Source organism: Trachurus trachurus (genome assembly GCF_905171665.1).
Source record: "Trachurus trachurus genome assembly, chromosome: 11".
In the NCBI taxonomy this organism is placed as follows: Eukaryota; Metazoa; Chordata; class Actinopteri; order Carangiformes; family Carangidae; genus Trachurus; species Trachurus trachurus.
The window spans coordinates 23,474,774-23,496,514 of record NC_139904.1 but is presented as its reverse complement, the minus strand read 5'-3'; the positions used below and the strand labels follow the sequence as shown (position 1 = coordinate 23,496,514).

The window sequence follows — 21,741 nt, the reverse complement described above, 5'->3', positions numbered from 1 at the left end:
TACAAGACAGCCTAGTTAGTTGCTATTTTGTGCCAGATGGGATATAACCATAGACTGGATATAACCTAACCTTTATCTACTGTGTTAACCATATAGGCTATTTATTAGCCCTCCCAACTAATTTCACCACCAGCCGCCACTGGATGGTGCTTAAGACAATTGTCCATCCAGATGCCAAGGCTATTTGTAGTTCAGGAAAGAAAATTGTGGTTGCACACAGCTCTCAGTAACTGGTTAAAACCTTAAATATGAGGCAATCTCAGCATTGTAGTGTTTCCCCTTTTTTGTCGTGAAACTTGTCTTAAAAAATTGTTAATAGTAGGCTAGCTAACCAGCAAATTTGTAATTTTAGCCTATGTTATGGAAATGCAAATAAAAGGTCAAATTTGTGTTACAGAGCATAAGAAAATGTCAAGCCCATTTATTTTCAAATGACAATTTAAAGCAGAAGTAAGTGATATATTTGTGTTAATATAAGTCTTAAATAGTTATATCTTCCGACAGCAATCACTTAGGCCTACATAGAGTGTTTGGTCTGAAACACGGGTCTCCCAGTCCCTCTGCTCTGCTCTGAGCCGAGGAGAAAACATTTATCGTATCCTACAGTTTTTATCCAATGAGGAGAGAGAACGGCATGCAGGGCTGTGTGTGCAGCCAAGGGACGCCGTGAATGTGGTGACGTAGGGACGAGGACTGTTATGGTGCGTTCAAGGCAGCCCGTAACTCGTGTTTTTCCGACCCGTGAAGTCGTACCAGTTCGATCTGGTACGAGTTCACGGGTCAGAAGTTACGAGTGGCCGTTACAGTGACTTTCACAGGTAAAACAGGTCGGAAAACACGAGTGGGTTGCCTGGAACGCTACAAAGTCGTAAGTTGTGACTTGAAGGTGTAATTTACGGTTTCAAAAGCCTGCCTGGAACGCAGCATTAGCCAAAACGACCGGATCGCTTACTTCTGCTTTAAGTTACCAAAAACACCCAATGTGGCATAGCTATGTAACATTACAGATCTCTGACGGCGCTATTTACAAAAAAAATGTGTTCCATGCATTCCACTTGGTCTGTGTTACACACATAGACACCCCATATAATTTCCCTTCAAGGATAAATGGGTCTACATTAATTAATTAATCATGTGGGCTATGTTATCTATAGCTATTGTTTGGAATTGAGATAAAGACATTATGTTGGAGTTTTTTAGGTACATTTTTATTTCTGTATTGCTTTAAAACCAACAATAATGTCCTGGATCATGGAAAACAAAGAAAAACTCCAAGACACTCTCATGAGTTTGAAAAAATCCCTTTAACTAATCTGGCCTTGTCACAACGGCATGTTTAAAATGACTATGACACGTTTCGGCATCAAACCTTCATCAGGGAGTCAAACAGATAATTCAGATAGGCTTGGCCATAACCCACCCCACAGGTAAAGGCTGAATAAAGAAAAAACAATGGTCAGTATAGATACATTTCAAATGCATAAAGGGTTCAAATAATAAGACAACAATAGATAGGCTACTGGATAAGATACAAAAATCAAAACAACAAAGAGATAAATAAATACAATCATGGACTAAATCATACCAGGACCAATCCAAGGGTTAAGCAGAGCTCACAGAAAAACAGATAAGTCTAAGTCTTCATTCAAGCCTGGTTTTGTAGCCTGCAGTTTATGGATCCAAAAAGATTCCCTTTGATTCCCAATGTCCTGGGTTAATTTCACCTGAACAGTACCAAAGGGTCCAAAAAGTGAACATAATACAAGGGTTAAAACTTCTCTTGTTTTAATAAATTATTTTATTTAGTGGCATTTTGGCAGTCGTTTGGTCATTGTGACAAGTTCCCAAAGAAGAAAGAGTTGCACAATGCTGCTTCACCTTAACCATTACCCAAAGACTGCAAGGAAAGGTTGTCATAGCTCCAAATGATCATGACAGTATATCACAAGAACCAAATGAACAAAATTAGCAGCATTGTTCTCTGTTGCAAACACATGTTATTAGGGCTGTCATAGTTAACGCGTTAATCGCGATGCGATTAATAAAAAAAACAAAACGGATTAAATAGTTTTAATCGCGGCCCATTTTTTCCTCTACTGGACTGGAGTGTGGGACCTCCAGTAGGTGGCGGTAAGGCACCATCAAGTTGGTTGCCAACCGCCACTAATTAAAGTAGCACAATTCCAATTCTTTGTTCGGCCAGTGGTGCAGCGTAGCTATCAGATATAAACATCCTCGTCCTATTTACATAGTGTGCCATTCAGGAGGCATTTTTGCACATTTTGAGTTGTCTCATAACAAAAAGGAAGTCTGCATTTGCTCCACAGTTACTAACTTGTTGGCTATATTTTGTATAATAATATAATAATATAATATTGCATATTTCAGTTTTTTTTATTGCTATTACTGCTGTATTTGCGATAGTGCTACTTTAAGTGCTTGATGAAATACATCACACAGAATATAAAATCAACTAACTGCTAACCAATTTGTCAAGCGGTTGCCAACCTTTTGGCGAAACGGTTAGCATCGTCGCCTGCGGTGCGGGAGGCCGCGGGTTCGATCCTCACTTAGGGCAAGTCCGAACCAAACAACATCGGTCACACTGGTGCCGTGACCCGGATGCCCTGGGTTGAGTGAGTTTAGGGGGGTGAGTATAACGGAGGTCCGCGGGTGTGCCACTGTCACAAGGTACCAGTAAGGAGAAGTGACAGCTTGTGGCGGTAGCGGTACTGGAAGTAAACTCACTCACCCATAAAAGACGTGCTAACCAATTTGTCAAGCGGTTGTCAATCTCTTGGCGAAACAGTTAGCAGTTAGCCTGCGGTGCGGGAGGCTGCGGGTTCAATCCTCGCTTAGGGCAAGTCTGAACCAAACAACATCGGTCACACTTACACGATAAAAAGTTACAAAATATTTTAACTGTCACAGAAAAAATGACAAACAAAACCATGATCTTTCCCTGAATTTAGATCATGTGCCTACAAACTACAGACACTTATTCATATGTTGTCTTTGAATATTTTTGCACATATTCAACAAAACATATTTGCCATTGCAGTTTGGTTGTATGGGACTATAATTTGTAGAAAACACAACCTTCTATGGGCGCAAATTATTGGATCATGGTTTAAAGTATCGAGGGAAATGCAGACCCGTCTGATTAATTATAAAATTATTAATAGAACTTACTGGACCCCATGTAAAATGGCACGGCTGGGACTTATAAATTCTGACTTGTGTTGGAGATGTGATGCTTTTCGTGGTACTTTTGTTCATATGTTGTATTCATGCCCCATGATAGACTTACTATGGTCTAAGATTATCTCCTTTATTAACACTGTAATGTCCTCTGCTCTGGTACAACAGCCGCTGCTTTGTCTACTAGGTGTGCTACCAAAGGGAAGTGGTCTAACTGTCCACCAGACGATATGGTGTAGAACAGCACTCATTACTGGATGCAGGATAGTACTGCGACACTGGAAAACAAAAGAAGTTTTACAGGTGAAGGAATGGTTCAATGAGATGGCCAAGATTGCTTCCTACGAACGTCTTAGTTATAGGTTGCAAGACAAAGAAGACTTATACATGAAAATATGGGGCCCTTATACTGCAGCATCTTGATACAATTGTGAATTGCACCCTTAGGCTAACTTCTGTCACCAGTCACCATTTGTATGCATATTTATATTGGTGTAGGTTTATTGTCTCTGTCGGACTCCCTCTGTGTGTTTGTTTGTCTTTGTGTTGTTTATATATATATATACGTATATATATATTTTTTTATAAGCTCCGTTTGAGCTCTGTTCGTTCGACCTGTGGTATGGTTGGTATGTATGTTTTTCTTGTTGAAAATCAATAAAAAGTAAATTACAAAAAAAAGAAAAAGAAAACACAACCTTCTAACAAAAAGGGCATTCGAGGAAGTACGATTAATGCAATTAACAGAAAGAGAAAGGCATAAATTACCATCCTTTATAAAAATGTATTTTCTTTCTCTGGTGAAGTTCCTCAATAACTTTATATTCATGTGTTCCAGGATGAGGTCCGGTTCTCAGGTTTTTGTTGTGGAGTACTTCAAAATAATGATCCCAGTTTCCATCACTGTCTGCACCAAACCCAAAGACACTGATCTGAGAAAACAAACATTAAACAGTAGACGAATTTAAGGTATTGTTTTTTCCATTTATAGGTTTTTTTTTTTTGTAGCTTGCTCATTAAAAAAAAAAAAGTAGGCTTTCAACTACCTAAAAGTATACCTGTCAAGTTTTGGATTTGAAAATAAGGGAAATTTTCCGGCACTGTGGTGGCATTTTTCTATGAGAAGTGACATAAAAGGTTGAAAACAACAAGACCAGTGAAAAGAGTTATGCCACCTTTAAAGATCAAGTATGAACTGTGTTATTATTTCAATAATGACTACATTACATTTTATGTTATTTTGTGTTGGTTTGAATAGTTGAAGTATACCGGTAGTTATTTTGTGTTCTTATGTTGTTTCATTTCAACATTGCATCATCACTACTGGCAGCCATTTTGATCTCCAAAATTACAGCATGCTCTTTAGCACCACTTAATGAATGAGAGTGTGCACTTCAACAGGATCTGAAGGAGTGCAAGGCTTAGTGGTGAATGGGGATGGATGTGAACTGTATATGACCCTTATAACACCTTCTGCTGAGCCAGGAGTTTTGGCTTCCGGTGCAGTAACATAGAATGGCCACCAGGCAAGGATTGAGGATGGCAACATCTCAAATATGGTTAGGAAGGTGGTACACTTCCGGAGAAGATGAGGGTGAAACCAAGGTCACAGAATAAAATGCACAGTCAGCAGAGATAAGGCCTCAACAGGTGGGAGGGAGAAATACTGAGATCAGCACATGCCCAATAGTATATAGCCTAAGGCACACACTGATGATATGAAATCAGTCGCTCAGTCGCTCTGTCGCTCTCTTTGCAGTGCACCTCCGTGCACGAAGTTCTGAACTTTATTTTTCTTATCTTTTGCCTATGTATGCGACTCGGGTTGTTTTTCTTTTGCTTTGTTCTGAAGTGAATTAAAGACAGCTCTACTTGAAGATCCATCTTTTCCAGCGTCATGTTTTGAGTTTTTGAGTCTATTTTACTTAAATGGAGAAGGAAAAGTAAAGGCCCAAATAGGACGATATACGTTCTATGTTATTTTTCTTCTACAGCACCCGCTGTGAGCAGTCCCGCCACCCCAACCAAGCTCCAGTATCCCTTACATTTTAAGACAGGTGTACAAGAAAATCACCACTTATAAACTACAGTTGGCTTTATGCACAGCTGCACTACTTCCTGAACTTCAGCCATCTCCTTTGTTTCTTGTCTGCCATTATTGGACAAACTGATTAATCCAGGTGTGCCTGACCTGGAGAGTCAGATAGAACCTGGACAGATAGAGAGAGTCCAGATAAGTAGGAAGGAGTCACCTGTTGAGTAACGCATTTTTCCTTATATTGAAAGCCTTGTCGGAATGATGGGATGATGGCATGTCGGAATAGCGGTATGTCGGAATGGTGGGATGTCGGAATGACAGCATGTAACCTGTCATGGGTTAGGGTTAGGGTTAGGGTTTTGGACTCTAATGCTCACTGACAGACGTGAGCTTTTTTTCACACCTCAGCATGTGCAGAATGTTTTCAGTAAAGTTTGTAAAAAGGAAGTCTACAGGTCCTGATGGCTTATCTGCCTGCGTATTAAACAGCTGTTCCAGTGAACTCTCAGTACCTTGGTGCCCCATTTTCCAATGCACTCTCCACAGCCACACAGTACCAAGTCTGTGGAAAAAGTCTATCATTGTGCCAGAACTGGAAACAATGACTATAGACCTGTTTCATTAACATCTATTGTACTGAAATGCTTCGAGCGGATCATTGTGAACATGCTGAAATCTGATATCGCAGAGTGTCTTGATCCCTTACAGTTTGCTTACAGATGAGGTCGTAGTACCGAGGACACAGTTATCACAGTCACCCACTTGCTAACAAGCACTTGGAAGATCCAAAATCATATGCACAAGTTTTATTTGCTGACTTTAGTTCTGCTTTTAATACAGTCTACTCTAGCCCTACCTGATCACGCAGAAACTAATCAACATAAAGGTTGATCCTTTTATCATTGAATGGTTTTATTATTTTTTAACAAACAGCACCCAGCAGGTCAGAGTAATCAGTTCCATATCTGCAATTAAAAAGTGTAGCACAGGTGTGCCCCAGGGTTGTGTCAGCTCCCCTGTACTTTTCACACTGTATACCAACGAGTGCCGAAGCTCACATCCCAACAACTATGTGGTGAAATTTTCAGACAACACCATCATTTTGAGTCTGCTTCATATCCATGTCTGCCCCTCTGTATACTTCAGGGAGATAACCACCTTTAAATCCTAGTGTGGTGACAGCTTCCTTGTGATTAACACAAAGAAAACGAAAGAAATTATCTTTGACCCAAAAGGAATTATTGCTCATGACCCTGTGATTATTGGAAACAATGAAATTGAACAGGTGTCCTCATACAAGTAGTACCCTAGGTACTTGTACGAGGACACAGAGGCTCCACTTTCTTAGCAGACTGTGGCTGTTTGGGGCCTGCACAGAAGTAATGCTAACTTTTTACAATGTTGTACTAGCCAGCATAATTAGATACGGCATGCCAGTGTGGTATGGCTCCCTCACAATACGATGCAAGTCCAAACTCCAAAAAACGGTGACATTAGCCATGAAGATAGTGGGGAAACACGACCATTTACAGCCTATACCAGGCAGTGTATGAGAATGATGTAGTCAGACAAGCTAACAGAATTGACTCTTTGTGACTCTTCACACACTCTGCTCTCTGAATATGAAATGCTGCCTTCAGGGAGGCACCTCAGAACTAGCAGATGCAAAAGTAAGAAAAAAGTAATTAGACTGTCTTTTGCCCCCACATCCATATCTCTCACCTCACATGTTGATCGGCCTTCCCTCCCCTCTCTTTCCCACTGGGGCAGTGGGGAGGCTCTTTTATTATGGCCATATATGATTTTAATATTATAGTAAATTTTTTTCTTTTATGATGTTCTTAACATGGTTTCATTTACTACAGTCTGTTTTCTCCTTTTTTTCCTATGTATTCCATTTAGCTCTGATTGTCTTTCATGATGTCTTGGTCTGTAATTTTATTGCACGAGCACTGACTAGACTGATTTTATGTATGTTCTGTATGTCATGTATGTGGATGATGTAACTGATGTCTCCTTGTCCATGAAATTGTTTGCTATGCAACAAAGAGGCACCATGGGCCCAAAACAAATCTCCCCTACAAGACAAATAATGTTACTTTAAAGGAGCATTAGCGCAAATTCAAATTCTTAATTCGGCCACTAGATGGAGCCAGTGGCGTAGCATATCAGTGGGCGTCTCTCCTCCATACATGTTATGCTTTATGGTATTTAAAAATCAGCTGTCAGAGAGAGAGCAGCCTTGTTTGGTGATAAGAAGAACACGTTCTCTAGTGTAGGACATGAGGAGAAAAAACATGCAGGTTTTCTGTAACATTATAAGACATTACGTACCAATTATGAATAGCAGATGCTTATCTGTCAGTTAGTAAACACAATGATATTGAACCTACCTCATCACACATGTACATGCTGAGAGCCACAGTCAGAAAGCCAGTGGATGGATATCTGCCTTTCTTCTTGAGCCAGCTTTCATGAACGTATTTCATGAAAGCTGGACTGAGGATCATCACCTGTTATGAAGCAGAATCAGCCCTCATTCTGACACTTATCAACCATTCATTTTTACCATGAATGCACAATACAGTACTGTATTGCTAGATAGGCTATCTACAGAGCAAGACATTCAAGTTACCGTAAAAAACTCACCAGATCCTTGTTAGGGTTTGATTTGGCAGCAGTATTTTTTCTGTTGGAGGGAGCATTCATTTAGAATAAAGTGGAATTAAGTACACATTAAGTATTGTTTTGCAATCATGACATAAAACCCATTTAAAATGGTCAAAATGCTAATTATACTAACTTGATAAGTAATAAAATATATGCATGCAGTTACTTTTAGGTTTTTAGGTTTATTAACATTAATAAACACAAGAGAGTATCCTTTAACACTCACCCTTGATTGAATTTCTGGAGAAGCCATAGTAAATCATTAATCTTGAATGGAAACAGCACTAGATGAGTGGTGCTATTCAAAGGAGCAGCGCTTTCTGGATACATCACATGATGAGTTGTTCTGCTCCCAACATCTGCTTCATAACCTTTGGTACGCCCATGGTTCATTCTGAATGATACAAGGGAGGACATATTTAATATCATGCGGTCAGTTATATGGTGACTGAGGGTTAGATTCAAAGGAAATCCAAAAAATAAATAAAAACAAGTTGCTCATGTTGAAAAAAAGCTCACTGAATTGTAGGTGTTTCTGTGTTTCTCACTCACACTATAATTTATCTTAAAGAGATAGTTCACCCAAAATTCAAATTTCACGCATTATCTACTCACCCTCATGTCGACTAAGAGCTGTGAGAATTTTCAGAGTCCTCCGTGCCTTCTCTGAGTTACGGGGGGGTCCGCGCAGCAGTATTTGTCCATACAATGGTTGTGAATGGATACCACTTGTTTTTTGGTGTGTCCAAAAAGACACACCAAAAAAACATCCAAATACCTCCATAGTGCTCGTCTGTAATGTCCCTCTTGTATTGAAGCCCCGACATGAGAAATTGTTCCGCCGGTCAGTCCAGGAAGAGCAGTGAACTGAGACACTGGGAGCTTCCGCTACAAACAAGCTTAAAATATAGACTTATTTAATTTTTTTTTCGGAACAATTTCTCATGTTGGGGCTTCAATAAAAGAGGGACATTACAGACGAGCAGTATGGAGGTATTTGGATGTTTTTTGGTGTGTCTTCTTGGACGAAGAAAAGTGGTATCCATTCACAACCATTATATGGACAAATACTGCTGTGCGGACCCCCCCGTAACTCAGAGAAGGCACGGAGGACTCTGAAAAATCTCACAGCTCTTAGTTAACATGAGGGTGAGTAGATAATGAGTGAAATTTGAATTTTGGGTGAACTATCCCTTTAACTCTTTCGCGACCACACTAATTCCTCAGCGCATCCGCTCAGGACCACATGTTTTTGGCTATTTGTTTACCTTTTATCTCACGTCGAACCGAACTCTGTACATCACCTAGAAACAAACGGTCTTCACTCGGTTGAAGAGTGACTTTCCAACGTGCTCCTCGAAAAAACGGCGAGTTTTTCCGCCGTTTCGTTCGTGAGGACGAAGTAGAAGAAGAGAGCTGGGTTTCTCCAAAAACGGAGCTCTCGCTCTAGTTTCAGAGAAAAACGCACTTTTGTGTCAAGTGGTAATCTGCTCATTTTACCGGTACTCTGCAGTGTGGCGTCTCCCAAATCATTTCTACGGATAAATAAATATATTTGTAGGTAAATCTGGGGGGTGTGGCAGCCTGGAGAGCAGCGGTGCAGCGGTGTGGGTCTCTGGCTGCAGCGGAGCAGCTCCGTGACACTGCTGTGTGACTGGCCGGCGATGAGTGCTCTGGGGCGGGGGCGGCCGGTCACAGCCCCCGCTGCAGAGCGCCCGCTCTGCTGCACAGCGCCGTGAAAACAGCCGTTATAACGGGCTTTCAGATCCGAGTCTCCAAACCAGAAACGTTCGTAACAGCACCGGTAAAAGTCGCCACATTTGTCGTCGGTCGCTTTTGTCAAAAGAGGGTTTGGAAAGTCGCCAGATTCAGCGAGAAAGTGGCAACACTGTAGCCGACAGCCGCACAGCGCTGCACGCTGCCCCCAGAGCAGCGTTCAAGGAGACCGATTACTCAAATAAAACCAAGATCACACAGTTTATAAAAAACATTATGTTTTGATTTTAGTTTAAAACAGTTTTACATATCAGAGGACTACCATATTCACACACAGGATACCTCAGAGTGTCTATTATCATAATCTGTAAAAACACGGTTTTGACGAGTTTACTCGTCAATGGTCGTGAACGTTCGGCAGGCTGTGACGAGTTAACTCGTCAATGGTCGCGAAAGAGTTAAAGGCACTAATGTTGTTGTCATTCAATGACATAACACACACAGGGATTTCTATAATTCTGAAGCTGTACCTTATTATGATATCATGGTTATCTATCAGAGGTCCATAATGTGATCTCTTCAGATTAGCAGAGTTGCCCACCACAGCACAAGTCCTGCAGCGGTCAGGGCTGCCTTCTACAACATCTGGAGTGGGTGAGAACGTCTGAAACAAGCTTTTCACTGTTGCATTGTAGAACTCAAAGTTGCGCCTTTCAATCTGTAAAGCCTGACACAGTCAGAACAACATAAAATGCAAGGTTAGATAACAGATGTAGAGACTAGTTTATACAGCACATCATCATCATCATTATTATTATTATTATTGAAATAAGGTAGTTGTAGCTTTCCGTGAAACTAACAAACAAAACATTAGAACATTAGCACTGCGACAGCATGATATTAATGCAACAAGGAGCGGCCTCAATGAGCTGTTAAAAGTACAATAAACAAAGCAAAGAAATGTTATATGCATTGAGAAATTCGCAGAGCAGAGAACAGAGGGCTCTAATTTCGTGATGCAGCGCAAGGTAACGCAGCACACGCATTGGTAATTTTGTTCGGCGCAATACCATGCTTAACGAATTTGGCAAATTGGTAGACCAAGGTGAGCCAAGATGGGTGTGGTGGTGCAGCAGCAGGAGGTGTTGACATTGTCACATTGAATCTGTCAACTTGACTGAATCTGTCACAATGAATCTGTCAACTTGACTGAATCTGTCAACCTGACAGATTCAGCTTGGCGCATTGACAATTCTGTGGTAAAAGGCTGCGCTGAAAACTCCAACCAGGTCTACTCTCGGCACAAGACGTAGCGAAGCTGGTCTGGTACAATGCGCACACGTCACCAAAACCTCACAGGCAGGTTTCCAGAATGACAGGCACATTTCGATGCTATCAGTAATCACAACCACTACTCAATGCAACTATCAAACAGCCAGATAATGAGTATATTCTGCATCTCTCATCTCAAAAGAAAAAAGAAAAAGAGAGACGCTCTGCAATGCATCCTTTACGCTTCTGATTTAATCCCCATTACACATAGTATTTGTTTATGTTGTGATCTGTGCATACTACTCATCTTTGTTACACAGGGTTTAAATATAGGTTACGTGAGTCTCCCCTCCCTCTTTCCCACTTGCTCTGGTAGGAGGGACGGGAGGAGTACCTGCGCTGCTCCCGGTTACAACCCGTCTTTCCGAAAATAGACTTCCATTCTTCGTAATAGCGGGGTTTCCTATTTTTTCTAAAGACCCCGCTATTCCGAAAAGGCTATTTGGGAAAAGCCTCCATTCCAAAACCCCCCACTCCAAACGGACAGACGGATGCAATCAGAAAGGAAATGGAGGCTGCGCATTGATCCTTTTTTTCTTCCCTTTTTGGGGTCAAACGGATCATGTGCATAATTAACTGCAAAACAAGCACTTCATATTAATGACATATAACGCTCATTATGCTTCTATCCTGTCTAGCCTCTACCTGGGCTTTTTACTAAACTTAACCAACTCCTCTCTTCATTGCCTAAACCCAATCCCTCAGTCTGCTGTCAGCAGGAGCAGCTGCAGCAGGCTCGCGCCCGTGTGGGCTCAAGCCGGATTCAGCCGCGCTCGAGCGGAGCGGGGGAGAGAAAAAAAAAAAGTGTATTTTTTTTACTCTGTGGAGATCTCCCTCAACAGAGTCGGGGAGAAAGCAAGTGGGACAGATCTGCCCAGTCCCTGAGCAGCGCACGTGTCACAGACAAGCGACAACGCAGAGTGTAAACAACGTGAGCCGGTTCAGCACCATGGACAGCTGCAGGGGGTGTCGCTACCCGATCTGCGACGCTACCGGATCCGTGACAAAACTGGTCTGCGCATGCGCAGACCGGCCGCCATCTTGGACAGCTGCCTACGGCAACTCCACTTGGACAAACTTCATTTGGGCACTGCCCGATTTGCGTACATGCTTTAAGTTCTGTGAATTTAAAATACGGTACTGTGAAAATGATTAAAAAATAAAATAAAATAAAAACCGCGTAGGTCCGTCATAAGACAGCCGCGGCAGACTCGTTTATTCAGTGAGTGTTGTGGTAGTTGTGATTGTTTGTGGTTGTCATGGTGATGAGGCTGGCGAGAAAAGAGGACAGTAAACATTAAAAGTCCGCCTGTGTTCCTGTTTTCTGAGCATCAAGATCCAGACCACCACAACCAACCCTCAATTTACATTACTAATAAAGTATTTAAAAAAATAAATAAAAAGATAAACCGTCTGTGGCGACGCACATAGGGCAGTGATCCTAAGTCAATTCAACTAAGTTTGTCCAAGTGGAGTTGCCGTACGTGGCTGTCACGGATCCGGTAGCGTCGCGGATCGGGTAGCGACAGGGGGGACGTTCGGAACATTGGTGTTTCGGAGTAGGGGGGTTCCGGAACAGCGATGTGTCGGAATGGAGGGCTGTCCCCGCTGCTCCCAGACTGCGCCTGATCTACGAAACTAGAACCCATTGTGTTACACTGACTAGATATTCAGGGACCAGAAAAAGTTAGGCATGATAATACATACAATACATATATCTGCTCATTAAAAACATGTCGATGCTAGCATACAGGGAATTGCAGTAGTCTTGTCGAGGAGTAATAAAAGCATATTAAGATCCTTACGTGGTAGATATGCCTTTGTCTCTGCAAGCAGTCGCAAGTGCTAATTTGCTTAACAAAATTAAAATCAGTATCAAAAATAACCCAGAGGTTCCTGGCAGAGGAGTGGCAATAGGAGGACAGGGGACCAATGGCACTGTTAAAATCAACTATATCACTGTGACTGTTAAATAAGATAATTTCAGTTTTTTTTGTGATTTAGTTTAAGTAAGTTCTGGTGCAATAATGTTAGCTAATTGGTTGATGATGTGAAAATCTTGCTATTTCTTATTGAATCAATGCTACCATGGGCTAATGGTTAGGGTTGGAATTTTTTTGCTGACTCATTTATTCAGTTCAGACACTTTCACAGGTGTTAGAATGAGAAGAGGAAAATAGAGAAAAGCATTTATTTTGTTGTTGAAATAATTTAAAAACATAGTTTCTTCAGTGTATGGGATTTTTTTTTTAAAGAAAATAAATGGTCACTGTTAAAAATTTCATTTTTATTAATGAATAATAATGATGGTAATTAGTTGTTCTGTGGAATAAACTAATGAAGAAAATGAGGGCAGAGAACCCGTTGTAGCCTAGTTTCTGCGAAAGACACTCAATCTGTCTCCAGACTCATCATCAGTAAAACAGGAGGAACATTTTGCTGTGTCTTGAAGGGATAGTTCACCATTTTGGCAAATTGGCCCATTGTCATAATCCCTATAGTCATAGCAGTAGGTTCATTTATTTGTCAGTGCGAGCTATTTTTACGCTACTGATGCTAATGGGATTTCTTGGTTTCCCTCATCAAATACACAATCCAACAGTTCCTAAACGCTCTGGTGGACAAGTGAAGAGTTCATTTGCAAAAGCAGATAAGTGCCATTTTGAAAAAAATGAGCTGAGGCTTTGTAATTATTCTTTGCATAGTGTTGTTTTCAATAAAACTTTATTTTTTTAAGATATGTCTGTTTTGTTACATCTCAAAGTCACTCAACTTTGGTTTGAATGATATAATATCAAAATCATATAACTTATGTAAATAAAAAATAAAAAATGAAGATTCTAGAATTTTTTTAAAACGGAGTTATCTGCTTTTGCAAATGAACTCTTCAAGTTGTGACCTGCAAATTCACCACACTATGAGATAACAACAGAACGTTATGAGACAGAGTTGTTTTCGAGACTGCTTGCCAGAAAACTGTCCCTAAAGGGAACGCACATCAGATGTTTTGCATGAATTTACCTCGAATACAAATCTGTCTCCTATGTTCCATTATTATCTCATAGCGTGGTGAATGTGCAGGTAACTTGTCCACGAGAGCTTTTTGGAGTTTTTGGATAGTGTATTTGATGAGTTTGATGAGGGAAACCAAGAAATCCCATGAGCCTCCATAGTGTAGCTCTGAGCAGCTTGCAGCTCGGCCGTTCTAAAAATAGCTTGCACCAACCATTAAAGGTAACAAACCTACTCCTAAAACTATAGGGATTATGACAATGGGCCAATTTGCCAAAATGTTGAACTATGCCTTTAAGGAGGAGTTGACATTTACCTTCCACCAAATAAAATCTTCCTCTGAGATTGCACTTTTTCCTGACAGAAAGGGCTTAGGAGATGAGGTGATAAGTTCAGTAAACCAGGGATCACCGTCTGTTAAACACTTGGGACACGAACAAACACTTGACTCATCAGAGCCGAGGGAAAATACAGACACATTCCACAAGTGGCTGATAAACAGGGTGACCGCAGCAATGGACAGCAGGAATGTGACAGCCTTGATATTTTTAATTCCAAATAGCATCTTGGCAGTTTGAATGGAGAAGAAATGTGATCTGTGGACACAATCAACAATGACAGGTACAGGTGAGTTGATATCAAGTTTATAGCAGAACATAAAACTAGAAACTCCGGCTGGACATGTTGTGTCAGCAGTTAGCAATGTCACCACACTAAGCATTTATGTAGATCTGTTGGTGCAATGTATTACATCCTTTTCCAGCAAAAGTCAGGAAAACAAGAGAAAAGATTTGCTGGGAGCCAAGTGAAAAGATTTCAACTTCAACTTAAGGACTCAACAGCTGAGTCATTCTCCAGTTCTGTTCAACATTTCAAACACTATTCAAATTGTACTGTACAGTAGCCTAAATGTAAATATAGAACATTGCTTCTACAGGGAATAATAACATTAACAATGATCATCTAAGAAAGAAGGAATCAAGTAAAAGTAAACAAAAATGTGGTGTTAAGGCTTAGAATCAGCATTAGACAAGACAGTAGTGAGAATAGTACAAGAGAATTTAATTACATACATACATAACATTTTATTCTATGAAAAAAAAACTTCTCACTGTAGACAGTTTACTGTATTGCCAGACAACAGGATAAAAACTATAAAAAAGAAGAAAATAAAAATAGTCAGGGGTTCATGAATCATGATGGCTTACCTGTTAGAGTGCACTGGCATTAACTTGCATCCGTTCGTCAGCTCACCTGACTCCAAAACAGAATTCCATCTGATTGAATGTCACTTCCCTGTTGCAAATCAACAGATATGCATGACTGTATTTAGCCAGTCAGGCAGACCGGAGAGAGAGGAAAAAAATAGCAAGAGAGAGATATAGAGATGGAGGTTTATTATAGGGCGGTAAGAAGGTAAGCAGTGTAGGCGGTCCTTTGTTTGTGTTACTGTTATTGTGTCATTGTTCTGTGGGTGGGTAGCCATGACCAGACTCTGTACTACGAAGCAGGATTTGAGCATATCGAGGTAACTTCAGGGTTAACTCTGTGTTTTCCATACTACAAGTGGTTCACTTCTTTCCGGGATACATCTCCATGGTACAGTAATTTATGCTGAATGGTTAACCTGGTCCGGAGCAGATTATGTTCCAGATTGAGATCGCCGGGTAGAAGGGTTAGGTGAGCAACATGCCGGTAGAGGAATGCACAAATGTGATTCCTGTCTGAGCCATCCCACAATGACGGAGTAGTGATTATATTGAATTTTATGCATACACAGTCAGGAATTCTCTGCAGCGACTGTGTTTCTTTCTGTCTGGATTTGATCTTTCAGTTCTTCATTTTGCTGCAGAATTATTGTCTGCTCCTCGTTAGTGAAACACTCCACTCTGCTGCTGCAGCTGCTGTCAGACGTGTTCATGTCTGTGATTGGTCAGATGCTGCAAACTCCACCTGTTTCATGTGAACGAACTCGGTTACACCCCGCCTTTCCGAAGCCCCGCCTTTCCGACAATAGACCTCCATTCATCGCAATAGCGGGGTTTTCTATTTTTTCTAAAGACCCCGCTATTCCGAAAAGGCTATTGGGGAAACCCCTCCATTTCGACCCCCCCCCACTCCGAACGGACACAATCAGAAAGGAAACGGAGGCTGCGCATTTATCCTTTTTTCCTTTGTGGGTTCAAATAGATCATCTATAATCTTAACCGCAAAACAAGCAAATAGTCTACTTCATATAACGCTCATTATGCTTCAGCTGATCCAATGGCTGGTTATGTTGAAATTAAATTACTTTATCATGCTAAATATCCGAAATTGTATGAAAATTGCTCCAATGCGTTATACCGATCTTCGTGCATAATCACACAGCCTGATCTGAGCAAATGTGTCTCTTTTCTCCCCCGGTCTGTTGTCAGCAGGAGCGGGGGCTGCAGGCTCGCGCCTGGGTGAAGTGGGTTCAAGCCAGAGTTCAGTCGCGCTCGAGCCGAGCAGAGAGAAAAAAATGTTTTGCTCTGTGGGAGATGTCCCACAACAGAGTGGATGAGAAAGCAAGTGAGACAGATCTGCCCAGCAAACACCAGAGTGCAGAGTGCAGTCTACTTTATCTGTCACCTCAGCACCCTGGACAGCTGCCTGCGTAACTGGATGTGGGAATGTGATGCATTTGAAGCCGCAACATTTGGTCAGAAACGTCACATTGTTTCAAGTCGTAAACAGTTCTGTAAGTGGAAGAAATAAGAATCAATTAGGCTATTAGTCTTTCTTAGGTGTTGTGTTACAGTCGAGATTGTGTGTGTGTGTGTGTGTGTGTGTGTGTGTGTGTGTGCGCGTGTGTGTCGGCAGATCGACAGTTTATTTCAGCACAGGGATTTCAGCACCACTGATAGCGTCTGTAAAAAGATTTGACAAACGTTTAAATGTGTTTGATACAAGCGAAAATATACATAGCTAATAGGCTAAATGAAGATAGTGACATAAGCCTATTAGCAATAAAAAAAAAAAACAATGAGTTGCATGAGTGCGGCCGGTGAGCGGACTACAGTGTTTGAAGTAATTTGAACTTGAAAATCAATTTCGGAGCAGCGGTGTTTCTGGAGAAGGGTCGGAACAGCGGTGTTTCGTAGTGGGGGTGTTTCGAAATGGAGGTGTTTCGAAATGGGGGTGTTTCGAAATGGAAGGCTGTCCCCAACGAACTCATAGCTCGACTGGGAAACCCTGGGTTGATTTACTGAGTTGATTGCAATTATTCGGTAAAGTGAAGTCAGGTAACTGAAAGATACTGTACCCTGCATGGGTATGTTGAACCTGCTTCGTAGTATAGCATAGTGGTTCTCAACTGGTGGGTCGGGACCCAAAAGTGGGTCGCGGACCCGTCCTGGATGGGTCGCGGACAGCTGGTCAAAAAAGTAAACAATATTTAATGCACATCTGATGTTGGACATGTCTTTTATTTGGAAAAATAACTTATTTTGAAAGGCACACGAGACACGTGAACACATAGGGCCGGATTTACTAAAGGTTTGCGTGTATTAAAACGTGTGCAAACGCGATTGCACATGCAAACACATGTGGAACCTGATCTACTAACCGGACGCACCGAGGATTGCGTCCCTCACACGGGCAGAATAGCACGTGCGATCCATTTAGCGTGTTTGCCTTGATGCATATGTAAATATGGGTGTTTCAACCAGAACGTGCAGAATACTGGGAGGAGTAGATGCAAATAGATTTATTTAGCGCGTGCAATGTGATTTACCAAACCAGGAAGAGATTGCGGTGGCTGTTTTTGCGTCTTTATTCACCACGTCTGAAAACCATGTACTAACTGATACAACTTTGCCAAAACGTATGCGTTTATTGATTTGATACCTGTCAGAGCCCCGTGATCTTACATCTCTGCATTTCTTCACGTCTGGGTAATTCTGTAACAGTTTTTCAGCTGTGTTAAAAGTCATTTACGCGCCGTTACGCACGGGGCACGTCTGTCCTGCAGTGCACTCCTCTCCTCTCCTCTCCTCCCTCTCCAGCACCTGGCTGCTCAGCTCCGTCTCTCAGTCCCGGTTCCGGACTGAGAGACGTCACCGCTGCCTTCACCCGTCTTTGATCCCTCTGGTCAGTGGTCAGAGCGTTTAGATCCGTGTGTCCCACCTGAGCTCTCTATTAATCCACTGGATCATGGGCGGCACACACACACACACACACACATATTATAGGTGTGTGATTGTCGCTGCAGCTTCTGCCTGTTCGTCACTATGACGAGTTGGGCCCTGTAGCGATTTGTGTTTATTTATCTAAACAGAGCGCGAGAGAGATGAACACACATGCTGTCATTGTCTGCATCGGATCAAATGTCATTATGTCCCTTCGTCCGTCCAGCTCTCTGTCCACTCTCTCCATGGCGGAAAACGATTACCACGCGCAAAACCCTCATTTACATATTGCGGTTTTCACGTGTTTTCATTTAGCGGGTTACTCTTAGTAGATCACCTGTTTTGCGTGCACTAACCAAACTCACAATATTATAGCGGGCGCAAACAATATAGCGCCCGCTATCTGGGATCTTAGTAAATCCGGCCCATAGAGTTGTAATGGTCCTCCTCAGTTTCTTATTATTTGCTCCATTTGCTCTGAGGGCGCATGACGTCTGTCCGACTACCCATTTCTCCGACCATACATTTCTTTATTTTTGCGTCCATTAGTCCGACCTCCCATTTCTCCGACTTAAGTAGCCCTAACCCTTAACCTTACCCTAAACCTAACCTTAACACTGTAGAATGGGTAGTCGGAGAAATGAGCCGTCGGACTTTTGGGCAGTCGGACTGATGTATGCTCCCCTTGCTCTGAATGCAAAGATATCAGTTTCTTATTAATGTGGCCTGAATGGAGTGAAAATACCTTGTTTTGTGTCTTTATTTTGGGCAATTTGATATATATTCACTTTTATGAATATGCTCTGAATGCAGAGATGCATTAGAAGTCAAATATATCATTTTGTTGGTCTCCATTTTGTGCAGTATGATATTTTTTTATTCACTTCCGTACATGCAGTTGTCATGGTCCTCCTCAGTTTCATTCATGTGCTCTGAAATGCACTTTGCTCAATAAAGAGCAAAATGAGTTTTTAAAAGGCTTTAAAAAAAATTCTTGGTTTGAATTCTATAAAAGTGGGTCGCGACTGAATGACCATGGGAAAATGTGGGTCCCAGAGTGAGACTAGTTGAGAACCGCTGGCGTAGTATACCTCAGATATGTCCTCAACCTGTCTTGGGTGAGCTCACACTGAACTCTCCCCTCTGAACTAAACTTACATAGATCTACATGAGTGGATTTAGGTGAAAGTGGAACTACGTGGAGGGAAGGGTTGAAGACACGTAATTGTAGCATGAAAACATGAACTCTATCACAATATCTTGAAAAGCTTGTTTACATCTGAATGCCATGAAGGCACGATATAACTTGGTTGTTCCTAACACTCATATCTCTCATCACCTTTTTCTCTCATTTTGCATATGACGTACCTAGCGTCTACTCGTCTAGGTACTCATTTCAATGCAATTATTTGCCCAGTACCTGAGCCAAAAAAACAAATAAAAATTGTGTTTCTCCCACAGATGCAAAGTAGCAGAAACACACGCACATCCATAAACAACACTATGTGCAGGTGCAGAGCTAAAAAATGAGACTGAAAAAATTAAGAAACATGAGGAAGAGCAATGTCACTATTAAATTATACTTATAGGAGCCCTTGCACAGTGCGAGCTTTTCTCCCACAGATGCAGTCTGCAAAAGATCTAAGACCTTCATGAAATAAAAGTCATGAAACAAAAACTATCATTGACCTTGTTTATAGCTGGTGTAGTCCTGTTTTACAGATGTCTCTTTCACAGCAGTACTCTAGGAGAGAAAGAGCAGCACAGTGAGCTCAGGCCAAGTTAATCAGCAGCATATTAACTGCTCAAAATATGAACATCATGGAAATAAATACTGCAAAACTGGCTGACACTGAACCTTATTATGGCATCAGTAGACCACACAACGTGAAATACTGATGAAGCTCTGCTGTGCTAAGGAGGAGTAAAGAACAGCCATAGCAGAAGGTCATGGCCCTGAAAAAAATGCTACCATGCAGAAATTGCTATCTTACTTGGCACGGCCGGTGACTGATCAAACAGTGTGAAGGACATTGCCTGAAGTCAAGCTCTACAGACCATCGCTCACAAAACAGCAACGTTAAACATAAAAACAAACTGAGGGATGTTGGCCGCCTGCTCTTCGGTCACATCGAAACAAAATAAGGGTTAGTTTGAATCAGTTGGTGGTGTGTTTTCCACCACCAGCTCCGCTGAGTTTAAGTTATTTAGAGAATGAAAACATGATTATAATCATGATAATAAAGCTGATAGCTACATGATGCTGAAAACATTTTTCAACATATTAACAACAGAAGAGTTCCCGCACACATGGCCAACTTGCTGAATTTATTATGCAACGTTTCGGTACTAGACCTTTTTCAAGCAAATGTTTGCGCCACCACAGGAAGCCATCTTAAATAGGAGTGGCTGTGTGACACAAACCAATCACTTTCCCACACGTCTGGATGTGAGGAATTCAAATATTAAATATCAACATATAAACAATAGAAACAGCATCAATGTAGTACAAAGGTAAAGAACAATGCATATACAATAAATACTAAGCTGCCGTGACTGGATACATTAGGTCCTAATGGAAGGTATAGCTAATAATCGCAGTCAGAAACAATAAATACGACAGATACAATAGAAAAATAGAAGACAGAGGGACTTGCAATAAAAAGTGTGCAAGGCTACAATTGAAATCTGAAACAGTCTGAACAAATCATGCAGAGTCTACCTACATATGTAAATGAGCACAAGACCAAAGGTCACATATAGATTCATAAGTCTGGTGATGTGGACATAAACATACGTGGCTGCATCTTCTATAGCTGGACAAAACCCCACCAATAGACATAAAGAATATTATAAATAGCAATATTAACATGAAAACTGTAAAGGCTGAGGGATCACAGGAAACAGGTGAACAACATTTCATCACTAAGGGATCACAGGAAACAGGTAAACAACATTTCATCATTAAGTCCCTTAGGTGCCAGTGTTTGGAGGGTGTAGATCCAGAACGCTTCTCTCTGTTTTAATAATTTGTCATGGTCACCTCCCCTGGGTGGTAAGGTGACCTGCTCAATGCCACAGAACCGTAAAGAGGAGATGTCATGATGAGAATTATTAAAGTGTATGGCTATGGGATAGTTAGGGTCATTTCTGCGGATTTTTATGTTCACTTATTCTTTGTTTGAGTTTTCTTGTGGTTTTCCCAACACAAGCCAGACCACACGGACATCGTATCATGTATATCACGTGGGTGGACGCACACGTGATAACACTATTGATAGAAAATTTTTTGCCCGTGTGGGGATGGGAAAACTGATTAGTCTTGTAGGTGTTGTTACACTGTGCGCAGTTACCGCAGCGATAATTGCCATTAGGAAGCGGTTGGAGGAGTGTCTGGGTGACTCGACTGGATCGAACATTTTTATCAAAATTGGCACAAACTAAATGATCCCTTAAATTTCTCCCTTTTCTATTTACAAACAGAGGAGGATCTTTAAAAGTAGAGGCCAATTCCGGGTCGGACTTAAAGCAGAAGTAAGCGATCCGGTCGTTTTGGCTAATGCTGCGTTCCAGGCAGGCTTTTGAAACCGTAAATTACAGCTTCAAGTCACAACTTACAAC

General features: G+C 41.4%; 1 protein-coding gene across 1 annotated transcript; it reads right to left on the bottom strand.

The window, feature by feature from the left end:
- Positions 1-2,809: 2,809 nt before the first annotated feature.
- On the bottom strand, positions 2,810-21,539 carry LOC310993238 (CMP-N-acetylneuraminate-beta-galactosamide-alpha-2,3-sialyltransferase 1-like; the record flags this gene model as incomplete). The annotated part of the gene is made up of 5 exons (XM_083981552.1): positions 2,810-2,866; positions 7,633-7,752; positions 8,195-8,303; positions 10,156-10,352; positions 21,474-21,539. The coding sequence occupies 5 exons, from the start codon at positions 21,537-21,539 to the stop codon at positions 2,810-2,812; spliced, it is 549 nt and encodes a 182-aa protein (XP_083837678.1).
- Positions 21,540-21,741: the final 202 nt, after the last annotated feature.